We start from the raw sequence: 14,211 nt of genomic DNA on the forward strand, positions 1-14,211 counted from the left end.
AGCTTTGCTGGGGTGTTCTTTGCCTCCTCCTGGTGGCCAGGAGGTGAATTCCCACTAGTAATTAGAATGGATTTGTGGACTCTGTGCCATTGGAAATAATTTTTACCATTTTTGTTGCATGATATGCAGGAGGCTATTTGCAGCTTAATCTAAGGTAAAACTTTAAAATGACTAAGGTGTAGACTGCCTCTAAGTTCTGAAGAGGAACATTATTTGATATCAAAATGGATGCTAATTTCTTTTCACAGAACTTTAAGTGTCTTCTATTATCTTGTAATGTTAATGTAAAACTGTCAGGTGACTTTTGCAATATAATATGGTAATAATGTGAACAACTGATGCCTGAAACCTGATCATGTTGGAGCACACTCTGTTCAGGATGCAATTGACTATATCTGTCAGCCAGCCTTATAATAATACCGCCCATACTTAGCATAAGGCACAGGCAAAAATCCAAATTTTCAGGCCCTCTACCTCTAAGCTACCATCATACCTGTTTGGTTTCATTAGCTGCAATTGTAACTCTTAAATTATTTTTCTTATTAATTTATTACTATGTTAGCAATTAACGTTATAAATTTTTTAAATGTAAAAAAATAGATAATATCACTTAGAATTTTAAAGAAGTATGATGGGTGCCTGAAAGAAATTTCAGGTGTTATCAACATTTTGGGTACACACTGTTTACAAAGCTCACCGCCGTGTCTAGGACATCCCACCACCAATCAGCACCTACCTTTTATGTTCTCAACAAAACGATGGACGCCAATGTAGACATACAGTGTGATACTTCCTTCTAATAAACTGTTACACAGTATAAATGACTCATGCCGTCCAATGAAATCAGATTCACTAATTCATGTGTATGGTATTTTACCAGTTTATTTAAAAAAATACATATTTACAGTTATTTGCTGTATAGTGCAACATATTTACATAAACTGTGCATGTGCAACTCCCAGAACATTAAACCATGTTGGGAATCTAGTGCTATCTCACTTTTGCGTGCTTGCATCAAAACGTTAAAGAGAATATATAATTGATTAATTTAAAGGCTCTGTTTTTCCTGTACATTTGAAAAAGGAATCCATAAATAGCAACACTGTCACGAGTCTGGAGGCAACTGGATGTGCTGGAACTTTCTGGCCTGTGCAGGGTGTACACTGGTGCTTTTGCCTGTCTGTATAACATTCCTGCTGTTTGTAGCATCTTGTATGCAGTTTTCATGGTGGATGTTGAAGGTTCTGTGTTCGCCAGGTATGTGGTTTGCTGGAAGTACTGAGTTGAGACTATCCAAAAACATAGGGTGATAGTACTGCTTGAAATAAATAGTACTCATAAGAACATAAAAAGAAAAACAAAAACATAAGGCATGACCTGAAATACTAAATAACATTTATAACATATCCAATCACACCTAGAAGGTTCTTCTAAAAGAGTCATGTTAATTTGCAGCTGTCAAATGCTCCCTGGCTTTTATACATCTGCAGTCAGATTCCTGGGCATAGGCAGTAAAATAAAACAACAGAGGGCATTTTTAGCCTCAGTTAAAAGATGAGAATCTCCTTGTTCACCTTAGGGGTCATATCACCCTTTGTCTATCAACCAGTTTAGTCTATAGGAGAGACCTGAAATTCCTCTTTCACCAAACAGGAAATTACACGTAGCACCTAACTAAAATCTGGGGTTACTTGAAAAACTTGAAAATATCAATTACTTAAACCATTTTCAAGTTTAGAGCAATTAAATGCATTAAAGTGGTATGAACACCAGACTTTCTTTCTTGATTCAGATGCAATTTTTAACAAAATTCTAATTAACTTCTAATTTTCTTTTCATTCTCTCTGTATCTTTTGTTGAAAAGCAGAGCCATAACCTCAGGAGCATGCACATGTCTGGAGCAGTTTTGCAAGAATGTTATCCATTTGCAAGAGCACTAGATGGCAGCACTATTTCCTGCCATGTAGTGTTCCAGATCCAGCAAATTTTGACATTTTGAAATTTAATTTTTTTTTTATTGTATGCTCTGAATCACAAAATAAAATATATGTAATTCCCTTTAAGAGCAATGCACGTTATTTCACGGAAGAATAAAGAAAAAATCTACAGGACACCTAAAAAAGAAAGCAGACTCAAACCAAACATGGTTCTTTAGATTTTATAATGAATGGTGAATATTTAATCATATAGACAAGTTTACAGAACATGTAGCAAACCGATTCTAATTATATAAAAAACTAAATTTATGCTTACCTGATAAATTTCTTTCTTTCCGGATATGGTGAGTCCACAACGTCATCAATTACTGTTGGGATCCAATTCCCAAGCTAGAGGACACAGATGATAAGGGAGGGACAAGACAGGAACCTAAACAGAAGGCACAAGACAGGAACCTAAACAGAAGGCACCACCACTTGAAGAACCTTTCTCCCAATAGAAGCCTCAGCCGAGGCAAAAGTATCACATTTGGAAAAAGTATGCAGAGAAGACCAAGTTGCGGCCTTGCAAATCTGTTTCACAAAAGCTTCCATTTTTGAAACCCCAAGACGACGAGACAGCCCTAGTGGAATGAGCTGTTCTTCTCTCAGGAGGCTGCTATTCAGCAGTCTCATAAGCAAAACGGATCATACTTCTCAACCAGAGAGAGAAGTAGCCGTAAATTTCTGACCTTAACGCTTTCCAGAGAAACAAGCACACAGAGCAGAGGATTGACGAAAATCCTTAGTCGCCTGTAGATAGAATTAGAGCACGCACAACATCCAAGTTATGCAACAAACGTTCCTTATGAGAAGGAGGATTAGGACATAGAGAAGGAACAACAATTTACGGGTTAATATTTCTACCAGAAACCACCTTAAGAAGAAAACCCAGCTTAGTACAAAGAACCGCCTTATCAGCATGAAATATAAGGTAAGGTGAATCACACTGCAGGGCTGAGAGCTCTGAGACCCTCCGAGCAGAAGAAATAGCAACAAGAAACAAAACTTTCCAAGATAACAACTTAATATCTATGGAATGTAAAGGTTCAAACGGAGCCTGTTGCAAAACCTTAAGAACTAAGTTAAAGCTCCAAGAAGGAGCAACAGATTTAAAGACAGGCCTAATTCTGACCAGGGCCTGACAAAAGGATTGGACATCTGGCACATCCGCCAGGTGCTTATGTAACAAAACAGATAAAGTCAAAATCTGACCCTTCAGAGAACTGGCTTACAAACCTTTCTCCAGACCTTCCTGGAGAAAAGACAAAATCCTAGGAATCCTGACCCTACTCCAAGAGTAGCACTTAGATTCGCACCAATTAAGATATTTAAGCCATATTTTATGGTAATCCTTCTAGTAACAGGCTTGCAAGCCTAAATCATGGTCTCAGTGACCGACTCGGAAAAACCACGCTTAGACAACACTAAGCGTTCAATCTCCAAGCAGTCAGCTTCAGAGAAACGAGATTCGGATGAAGGAATGGACCCTGAGTTAGAAGGTCCTTCCTCAGGGATAGCCTCCATGGTTGAAAAAATTACATCTTCACTAGTTCTGCATACCAGGTCCACGCAGGAGCTATTAGAATTACCAATGCTTTCTCCTGTTTGATACGAGCAATGACTTGTGGAAGGAGAGCAAACAGAGGAAACCGGTATGCTAGACTGAAAACCCAAGGTACTGCCAGAGCATCTATCAGGACGGCCTGAGGATCTCTTGACCTCAAACCGTACCTCGGAAGATTGGCGTTCTATGGAGACGCCATCAGATCCAGAAGAAGCCTTCTGCCCCTTGCGCTTGCCCGAATAGACAACAAACAAAGCAGAAGTTTGTCTGAAATCCTTCGTAGCCTGAAGATAGAATTTCAAAGCTCGAGCCACATCCAAGTTATGAAGTAACTGTTCTTTCAAAGAAGAGGGTTTAGGACACAAGGAAGAAACCACAATTTCCTGATTAATGTTGCGATTTTGTCTCGGCGGGTTTCTTGCTCTGCTTGATTCCAATAGTGGTCAGTCCTAGAAAACAAAGGAGAAGCACTTCATGGTATAGTAACGTCTAGCAACAGATGTATATAGATAGACAAATGGCAACTCACAATTAGATGGAGCACACCTAGTGCTATACATGACAAACCGAGAACAAAGAGTCGCTCGGGAGACTCATCAGCGGTACAGTTGGGCTAGTGTCCGGGAAAGCAGACCAAACGAACCAACAGGCTCTTCACGAGCTCTAGTGCAAACCCTTGGTGTTGGTGCTCCCGCAACAAGATGGGTAGCAAGCCACGCTTTCAGCATAACCAGATGGCCAAAAAGTCCAGATGTCAAAATGTCCAAGTATAGACAAGAGTAGCAGCGTGTCCGTATAAAACAAATTGTATTAAAATTATAAAAGCAGATAACAGCAACGCGTTTCTCGGCTCAAACGGCCGTTTCATCAGACAGCCTGATGAAACTGCTGTTTGAGCTGAGAAATGCATTGCTGTTATCTTATCTGCTTTTATAATTTTAATAAAATTTGTTTTTTATACGGACATGCTGCTACTCTTGTCTATACTTGGACATCTGAACTTTTTGGCCATCTGGTTATCCTACCCATCCTGTTGTTGGAGGTGTGCTCCATCTAATTTTGAGTTGCCATTTGTATATCCATGTACATCTGTTGCTAGACGTTACTATACCATGAAGCGCCTCTCCTTTGTCTTCTAGGACTATCCACTATCTTCATTATCGGTCAGAGAGTACTGCTATATCACTATACAACGTTGTTTCATATATTGAAGATCACCAAGAAAATCATCGATCACTTTTAAAAACAGTGACCTACCTGTGTATACTACATCAAAGACTTGCTTTAATAAATTTTTGATTAATATTGAATATTATTTACTTTTTTGTTTCATAACAATAGATTTTTCTCTCAACAATAGAGTTTATGTGATAGGGAATATCTAATTTATATCACAATTTCCAATTATTGTCATTTATTGCACTATATTGTGTTCTCTTATATTTAATATTTTTGCGCTCCTCACTGTGGTCTTTTGGCCATATTTGATCACTTTTTTTGGTTTTATTCTAAGACTGAGGATTCCAAGATCCCTTGGATTGCTCGGGTCTCGCGGCAGGCTGCTGTCGTTGGGACTTGTCCTAACGAAAGGAATGACAATTAGGACCCTTAGGTTTATTCTTCTTATCCTGCGGTAGAAAGGCACCCTTGCCCCATGTGTCCGTGGATATGATAGAGTCCAGGCCTGTACCGAAAATAATCTTTCCCTTAAATGGAAGAGAAAGCAATATAGATTTGTACGTCATGTCAGCAGGCCAAGACTTCAACCACAGAGGCCTCCGGGCCAGAACAAAAAAGCCTGATGTCTTGGCATTCAATGGAATAATCTGCATATTAGCATCACAAATAAACGAATTAGCTACCCTCAGGTCCTTAATTCTTTCATGAATCGACCGCGGCTGCAGGTTGAAATACGAACCCTGTGTGCTGAAACATCTTTCTTAACAGGGTCTCTAATTTCTTATCCATGGGTTCCTTAAACGACGAACTATCCTCTAGCAGGATAGTGGTGCGCTTAGCAAGCGTGGAGATAGCTCCATCCACCTTAGGGACAGATCCCTCAAACTTGATCAAGCTTAGGAATAGAAGGTTCCTCTGAAAACTTTGGTTTCCTGTGACGAAAGGCAAAGAATGACTGGGGAATGAGGGGAACAGGGAGGTATTTAAGCCTTTGGCTGGGGTGTCTTTGCCTCCTCCTGGTGGCCAGGTTCTGTATTTCCCACAAGTAATGAATGAAGCTGTGTACTCATCATTTTAGATGGAAAGTTCCCTCTTTCTTGGGAACCACAGATTGGAATAGAATCCCAGACCCTGTTCCCCTTCGGGAACTGGAACTATCATTCCCAGGGAAGAAAGGTCCCGAACACAATTCAAGAATGCCTCTTTATCTGGTCTGCAGATAATCCTGCGAGATGAAACCTGCTCCTGGGAGGAAAAGTCTTGAATTATATTTCATGTCCACAGCGCAAGGATCTGGGACATCTCATGCCCAAGCTGGATAAAACAGAAAAAGCCTGCCCTCCACATGATCCGGTCCCGGACCGGCGCAACCCCTACATGCAGACTTAGACTCAGCTGCAGGTTTCTTAGATTGCTTCCCCTTGTTCCAAGACTGATTGGGTTTCCAAGAAGACTTGGATTGTTCCTGCTTGGAAGAGGGAGAGGAAGACTTTCCTTTGGAGTAACAAAAGGAATGAAAATTACTTTGACGTCCTTTGATCTATTCTTCTTGTCTTGTGGTAGAAAAGAGCCTTTTTCCACCAGTAATGTCAGAGATTATTTCTGCCAAACAATGTTTTACCCTTGTAAGGAAGCGCTAAAAGCTTGGACTTAGAGGTAACATCCGCAGACCATGATTTCAGCCACAAAGCACTGCGAGCTAGCACAACGAAGCCAGATATCTTGGCTCCTAGTTTAATAACTTGCATGGTGGCATCAGAAATAAATGAATTGGCTAGCTTGAGAGCCTTAATCCCATCTTGGATTTCCTCCAAGGGAGTCTCAATTTGAAAAGACTCAGACAGAGCGTCGAACCAATAAGATGCCGCACTGGACACCGTGGCCATACAAACTGCCGGTTGAAGACCTTGATGAACATACATCTTCTTCAAATAAGCCTCCAGCTTTTGTCCATAGGATCTTTAAAGGAGCAGCTATCCTCTATAGCAATAGTAATTCTCTTAGCCAGAGTAGAAATAGCCCCTTCTACTTTAGGCAATGTGCACCATGAATCTTTAATAAAGTCAGCGACAGGAAACATCTTTTTAAAAACAGGAGTCGGAGAAAACGGTATCCTCTGTCTCTCCCATTCCTGCGTAATAGTCTCCGTAGCACGGTCGGGAACAGGAAATACTTCCACAGAGGAAGGAACATCAAAGTACTTATTAAGTTTACTTGATTTTTTGGGGTTGACAACGACAAGCGGGTCAGAGTCGTCAAATGTAGCCAAAACCTACTTAAGCTTTAACACCTCCGTGTATTGTTAAAGGGGACAGTCAAGTCCAAAAAAAAACCTTTCATGATTTAAATAGGGAATGTAATTTTAAACAACTTTTCTAATTTACTTTTTTTTGTTTTGTTAGTTTTTATTGAGAAAAATGGAAAAGATGAACAATAGGCGGACATTGACATTCATCTCAATCTGGTACATAAAGCAGTACTTTCTATTTAAATACATTATCAGAACATTGCTCATTTCCAATTTACTTTTATCACCAATTTTGCTTTGTTCTCTTAGTATTCTTAATTGAAAGCTAATTCTAGGAGGTTCATATGATAATTTCATAGACCTTGAAGACTGCCTATAATCTGAATGCATTTTGACCACTAGAGGGCATTAGTTCATGTGTTTCATATAGATAACATTGAACTCATGCAGGTGAAGTTACCCGGAGTGAGCACTGATTGGCTAAAATGCAAGTCTGTCAAAAGAAATGAATTAAGGGGGCTGTTTGCAGTGGCTTAGCTACAAGGTAATCACAGAAGTAAAAAGTGTATTTCTATAACAGTGTTGGTTATGCAAAACGGGGGAATGGATAATAAAGGGATTATCTTTCTTTTTAAACAACAACATTTCTGGTGTTGACTGTCCCTTTAAATCTGAAGGATACTACTTCAGCATCAGATGAAGGAATTACACTGTCTGAATCTGAGATTTTACCCTCAGAGGCTACTGATGTATCCTCCTCATCAGACTTATGAGAGGGAGCAATCTGAGTAGTAGAGTTTGGGACAGAAACCTTAGCATCTAAATCTTTAACATTCCTCTTGCATTTTCCCTTTAGCATAGGAATGGCAGACAAGGCCGCAGATGATACCTGAGCCACAATTTCTGCAGACATATACAATCCTCCAGGAGCCTGAGAGGAACCGCAGGACACTGTATGTGACACCACTAAGGCTTGGGACGATTGAGGAGAAAGCTGTGGCATTGCCTGAACAGCGTCATCCTGAGAGACAGTTGGCTCAGAAACAAAAAGTTTATCTTTATTTTTCAAAGTCCTTTCTATACATGAGTGTAGCAGAACTCCGCTAGGGGTCTTCCTTCCTCTGTCCAAACCCAGGGATGGCACCCGGATAGTGAGACCAGAGCTATCGTTGCCGAGACCGGGGTCAAGCCAGCGGCTGTATCTGCCCCAGCTGGGTTCGTCTCAGTGGGCTCGCAGGCAGGTAGCGTCCCCTCTGCCCTGCAGCTCTCTCCCGGCAGGTATCATCCCCTTTGCCTGGCTGCTTCTAAGCAGGAATAGATCCTTCTGCCTCACTGCTCCCTTCAGGCAGGTATCATCCCCTCTGCCTGGCTGCTTCTAGGCAGGAATAGATCTCTCTGCCTCGCTGGTCCTTTCAGGCAGGTAACGACCCCTCTACCACACTCCTTGCTTCAGGTAGGTATTTATTCTTTTCCCTGCATTGTCTTTAAAAAGACAATTGGGGCTAACAAGCCCAGCTCTTTGCTTACAGGTCCACAGGACTCTGTAGCAGGTCTCTCTTGCAGGAAAAGGTGCAGCCAGAATGCAGGACCAGAACCTCTGCCATTGGTATTCCGGAAAGAATCAGACAGGACCAATAGTTTCAGAAGGAACGACTCCCAATGCTTTATTTCACCCAGGACTAGCTTCTACAAACACACTAGTAATGCTTATGGTGACACACATTCCTTAAAACAAACATCAAAAAACATAGGAAACAATATAATAAAGGAATATAACTTTGCCAACAGGATGGCGGATTTAGGTAGTTCTAAACAGTAAAAATAATAACCATCTGTTTGTATTTTTGCTCTATGCAAATATATGCAAATGAGTCATTTCTTCTCTTGTACTCATTTAGGTGGTGCAATTGCAACCAATAGAGGGTGCTGTGTTGTTTTTGGTATAATCCTGCTCATTGTCAGAAGGAAAAATTATTTAACCGCTACTTTAAATAATGCCTCTTTGATTGAAGCAAATCACCCAATAATGCAATCTAAAGTTGAGCAGCAAGAAATATACGAATATTAGATCAAAAAATGTTACCACCTCTACACCTCAGCTGTTAGCTGGGGTGCCTACCTGCCAATCCGGGAAGAAAAAAACAGTAAACTGCAAGACGGATTCTTCGACTGCTTCTAAGCAGAGTCGGAGCAAATGGTCACATGACTGGCAAAAGAGACTGCGCCACACATGTAAAGCGCACGTTTCTAGCTGGAAGATAAACACAGCCGCTTACTGACAGAAATCTTGGCAAAGATCTTAATGATATGCGATCTTGCAGTTAAAATTAAAAAACATAATTTATGCTTACCTGATAAATTCCTTTCTCCTGTAGTGTAGTCAGTCCACGGGTCATCATTACTTATGGGATATTAACTCCTCCCCAACAGGAAGTGCAAGAGGATCACCCAAGCAGAGCTGCTATATAGCTCCTCCCCTCTACGTCACACCCAGTCATTCGACCAGGAACCAAACGAGAAAGGAGAAACTATAGGGTGCAGTGGTGACTGGAGTATAATTAAAAAATTTAGACCTGCCTTAAAAAACAGGGCGGGCCGTGGACTGACTACACTACAGGAGAAAGGAATTTATCAGGTAAGCATAAATTATGTTTTCTCCTGTTAAGTGTAGTCAGTCCACGGGTCATCATTACTTATGGGATACCAATACCAAAGCTAAGTACACGGATGACGGGAGGGACAGGCAGGATCTCTATACGGAAGGAACCACTGCCTGAAGAACCTTTCTCCCAAAAACAGCCTCCGAAGAAGCAAAAGTGTCAAATTTGTAAAATTTGGAAAAAGTATGAAGAGAAGACCAAGTTGCAGCCTTGCAAATCTGTTCAACAGAGGCCTCGTTCTTAAAGGCCCAAGTGGAAGCCACAGCTCTAGTAGAATGAGCTGTAATCCTTTCAGGAGGTTGCTGTCCAGCAGTCTCATAGGCTAAACGTATTATGCTACGAAGCCAAAAGGATAGAGAGGTAGCAGATGCTTTTTGACCTCTCCTCTGTCCAGAATAAACGACAAACAGGGAAGAAGTTTGTCGAAAATCTTTAGTTGCCTGTAAATAAAATTTCAGGGCACGGACTACATCTAGATTGTGCAGAAGTCGTTCCTTCTTTGAGGAAGGGTTAGGACACAATGATGGAACAACAATCTCTTGATTGATATTCTTGTTAGTGACTACCTTAGGTAAGAACCCAGGTTTAGTACGCAGAACTACCTTATCTGAATGAAAAATCAGATACGGAGAATCACAATGTAAGGCTGATAATTCAGAGACTCTACGAGCCGAGGAAATAGCCATTAAAAACAGAACTTTCCAAGATAACAGCTTGATATCAATGGAGTGAAGGGGTTCAAACGGAACACCCTGTAAAACGTTAAGAACTAAGTTTAAGCTCCACGGCGGAGCAACAGATTTAAACACAGGCTTAATCCTGGCCAAAGCCTGACAAAAAGCCTGAACGTCTGGAACTTCTGACAGACGCTTGTGTAAAAGGATGGACAGAGCTGAGATCTGTCCCTTTAATGAACTAGCAGATAAACCCTTTTCTAAACCTTCTTGTAGAAAAGACAATATCCTAGGAATCCTAACCTTACTCCATGAGTAACCCTTGGATTCGCACCAGTGTAAATATTTACGCCATATCTTATGGTAAATTTTCCTGGTAACAGGTTTCCTAGCCTGTATTAAGGTATCAATTACTGGCTCTGAAAATCCACGCTTTGATAAAATTAAGCGTTCAATTTCCATGCAGTCAGCTTCAGAGAAATTAGGTTTTGATGTTTGAAAGGACCCTGAATTAGAAGGTCCTGTCTCAGAGGCAGAGACCAAGGTGGACAGGATGACATGTCCACTAGATCTGCATACCAGGTCCTGCGTGGCCACGCAGGCGCTATTAGAATCACTGATGCTTTCTCCTGTTTGATCCTTGCAATCAAACGAGGAAGCATCGGGAATGGTGGAAACACATAAGCCATCCTGAAGGTCCAAGGTGCTGTCAAGGCATCTATCAGGACCGCTCCCGGGTCCCTGGACCTGGACCCGTAACGAGGAAGCTTGGCGTTCTGGCGAGACGCCATGAGATCCATATCTGGTTTGCCCCAACGTCGAAGTATTTGGGCAAAGACCTCCGGATGAAGTTCCCACTCCCCCGGATGAAAAGTCTGGCGACTTAGGAAATCCGCCTCCCAGTTGTCCACTCCTGGGATGTGGATCGCTGACAGGTGGCAAGAGTGAGACTCTGCCCAGCAAATTATCTTTGATACTTCCATCATCGCTAGGGAACTTCTTGTCCCTCCCTGATGGTTGATGTAAGCCACAGTCGTGATGTTGTCCGACTGAAACCTGATAAACCTCAGAGTTGCTAGCTGAGGCCAAGCCAGTAGGGCATTGAGAACTGCTCTCAATTCCAGAATGTTTATTGGAAGGAGACTCTCCTCTTGAGTCCATGATCCCTGAGCCTTCAGGGAATTCCAGACAGCGCCCCAACCTAGAAGGCTGGCGTCTGTAGTTACAATTGTCCAGTCTGGTCTGCTGAAGGGCATCCCCCTGGACAGATGCGGCCGAGAAAGCCACCCTAGAAGAGAATCTCTGGTCTCCTGATCCAGATTCAGCGTAGGGGACAAATCTGAGTAATCCCCATTCCACTGGCTTAGCATGCACAATTGCAGCGGTCTGAGGTGCAGGCGTGCAAAAGGAACTATGTCCATTGCCGCTACCATTAAGCCGATTACCTCCATGCATTGAGCCACTGACGGGTGTTGAATGGAATGAAGGACACGGCAAGCATTTAGAAGCTTTGTTAACCTGTCCTCTGTCAGGTAAATTTTCATTTCTACAGAATCTATAAGAGTCCCCAAGAAGGGAACTCTTGTGAGTGGTAAGAGAGAACTCTTCTCCTCGTTCACTTTCCACCCATGCGACCTTAGAAAAGCCAGTACTAACTCTGTATGAGACTTGGCAGTTTGAAAGCTTGACGCTTGTATCAGAATGTCGTCTAGGTACGGAGCTACCGAAATTCCTCGCGGTCTTAGCACCCCCAGAAGAGAGCCCAGAACCTTTGTAAAGATTCTTGGAGCCGTAGCCAACCCGAAGGGAAGAGCTACAAACTGGTAATGCCTGTCTAGGAAGGCAAACCTTAGATACCGGTAATGTTCTTTGTGAATCGGTATGTGAAGGTAAGCATCCTTTAAATCCACTGTGGTCATGTACTGACCTCTTTGGATCATGGGTAAGATCGTCCGAATAGTTTCCATCTTGAACGATGGAACTCTTAGGAATTTGTTTAGAATCTTTAAATCCAATATTGGTCTGAAGGTTCCCTCTTTTTTGGGAACCACAAACAGATTTGAGTAAAACCCTTGTCCGTGTTCCGACCGCGGAACTGGGTGGATCACTCCCATTAGTAAAAGGTCTTGTACACAGCGTAGAAACGCCTCTTTCTTTATCTGGTTTGTTGACAACCTTGAAAGGTGAAATCTCCCTTGTGGAGGAGAAGCTTTGAAGTCCAGAAGATATCCCTGAGATATGATCTCCAACGCCCAGGGATCCTGGACATCTCTTGCCCAAGCCTGGGCGAAGAGAGAGAGTCTGCCCCCCACTAGATCCGCTTCCGGATCGGGGGCCCTCACTTCATGCTGTCTTAGGGGCAGCAGCAGGTTTTCTGGCCTGCTTGCCCTTGTTCCAGGTCTGGTTAGGTTTCCAGCCTTGTCTGTAGCGAGCAACAGCTCCTTCCTGTTTTGGAGCAGAGGAAGTTGATGCTGCTCCTGCCTTGAAGTTACGAAAGGCACGAAAATTAGACTGTCTAGCCCTAGGTTTGGCTCTGTCTTGAGGCAGGGCATGGCCTTTACCTCCCGTAATATCAGCGATAATTTCTTTCAAACCGGGCCCGAATAAAGTCTGCCCCTTGAAAGGTATGTTAAGTAATTTCGATTTAGAAGTTACATCAGCTGACCAGGATTTTAGCCACAGCGCTCTGCGTGCCTGAATGGCGAATCCGGAATTCTTAGCCGTAAGTTTAGTTAAATGTACTACAGCATCAGAAATAAATGAATTAGCTAGCTTAAGGGTTTTAAGCTTAAGTGAAATCTCATCTAATGTCGCTGAGTCAAGGGTGTCTTCCAGAGACTCAAACCAAAATGCAGCCGCAGCCGTGACAGGCGCAATGCATGCAAGGGGTTGTAATATAAAACCTTGTTGAACAAACATTTTCTTAAGGTAACCCTCTAACTTTTTATCCATTGGATCTGAAAAAGCACAGCTATCCTCCACCGGGATAGTGGTACGCTTAGCTAAAGTAGAAACTGCTCCCTCCACCTTAGGGACCGTTTGCCATAAGTCCCGTGTGGTGGCGTCTATTGGAAACATTTTTCTGAATATAGGAGGGGGTGAGAAAGGCACACCGGGTCTGTCCCACTCCTTAGTAATAATTTCAGTAAGTCTCTTAGGTATAGGAAAAACGTCAGTACTCGTCGGTACCGCAAAATATTTATCCAACCTACACATTTTCTCTGGGATTGCAACTGTGTTACAATCATTCAGAGCCGCTAACACCTCCCCTAGCAACACACGGAGGTTTTCCAGCTTAAACTTAAAATTTGAAATGTCTGAATCCAATTTATTCGGATCAGATCCGTCACCCGCAGAATGAAGCTCTCCGTCCTCATGCTCCGCATATTGTGACGCAGTATCAGACATGGCCCTAGCATTATCAGTATACTCTGTTCTCATCCCAGAGTGATCTCGTTTACCTCTAAGTTCTGGCAATTTAGACAAAACTTCAGTCATAACATTAGCCATGTCTTGTAAAGTGATTTGTAATGGCCGCCCTGATGTACTTGGCGTTACAATATCACGCACCTCCTGAGCGGGAGATGCAGGTACTGACACGTGAGGCAAGTTAGTCGGCATAACTTCCCTCTCGTTGTCTGGTGAATGTTGCTTAACATGTACAGATTGACTTTTATTTAAGGTAGCATCAATGCAATTAGTACATAAATTTCTATTGGGCTCCACCTCGGCTTTTGAACATATTGCACAAAGAGTTTCTTCTGAGTCAGACATGTTTAAACAAACTAGCAATTAGACTAGCAAGCTTGGAAATACTTTTCAACTAAATTTACAAGCAATATGTAAAAAACGTTACTGTGCCTTTAAGAAGCACACAAAAACTGTCACAGTTGAATAACAATGAACC

The 14,211-nt window shown here is 42.2% G+C and overlaps 1 protein-coding gene across 4 annotated transcripts in view; it reads right to left on the reverse strand.

Moving 5' to 3' along the window:
* Window positions 1-856: 856 nt before the first annotated feature.
* Window positions 857-14,211, reverse strand: part of PIAS2 (protein inhibitor of activated STAT 2) — a 167,955-nt gene continuing 154,600 nt past the window's right edge. Inside the window, exon 13 of one of the 4 annotated variants that reach the window (XM_053701081.1) lies at window positions 857-1,289. In XM_053701081.1, the coding sequence (XP_053557056.1) occupies window positions 1,015-1,289 (275 nt within the window). In that variant the 3' untranslated portion in view covers window positions 857-1,014. Of the gene's footprint in view, window positions 1,319-14,211 lie in introns of all 4 variants that reach the window. The other 3 variants (XM_053701083.1, XM_053701082.1, XM_053701084.1) reach the window with 3 other exon arrangements.

Source organism: Bombina bombina, chromosome 2 (assembly GCF_027579735.1).
Source record: "Bombina bombina isolate aBomBom1 chromosome 2, aBomBom1.pri, whole genome shotgun sequence".
Classification (NCBI taxonomy): domain Eukaryota; kingdom Metazoa; phylum Chordata; class Amphibia; order Anura; family Bombinatoridae; genus Bombina; species Bombina bombina.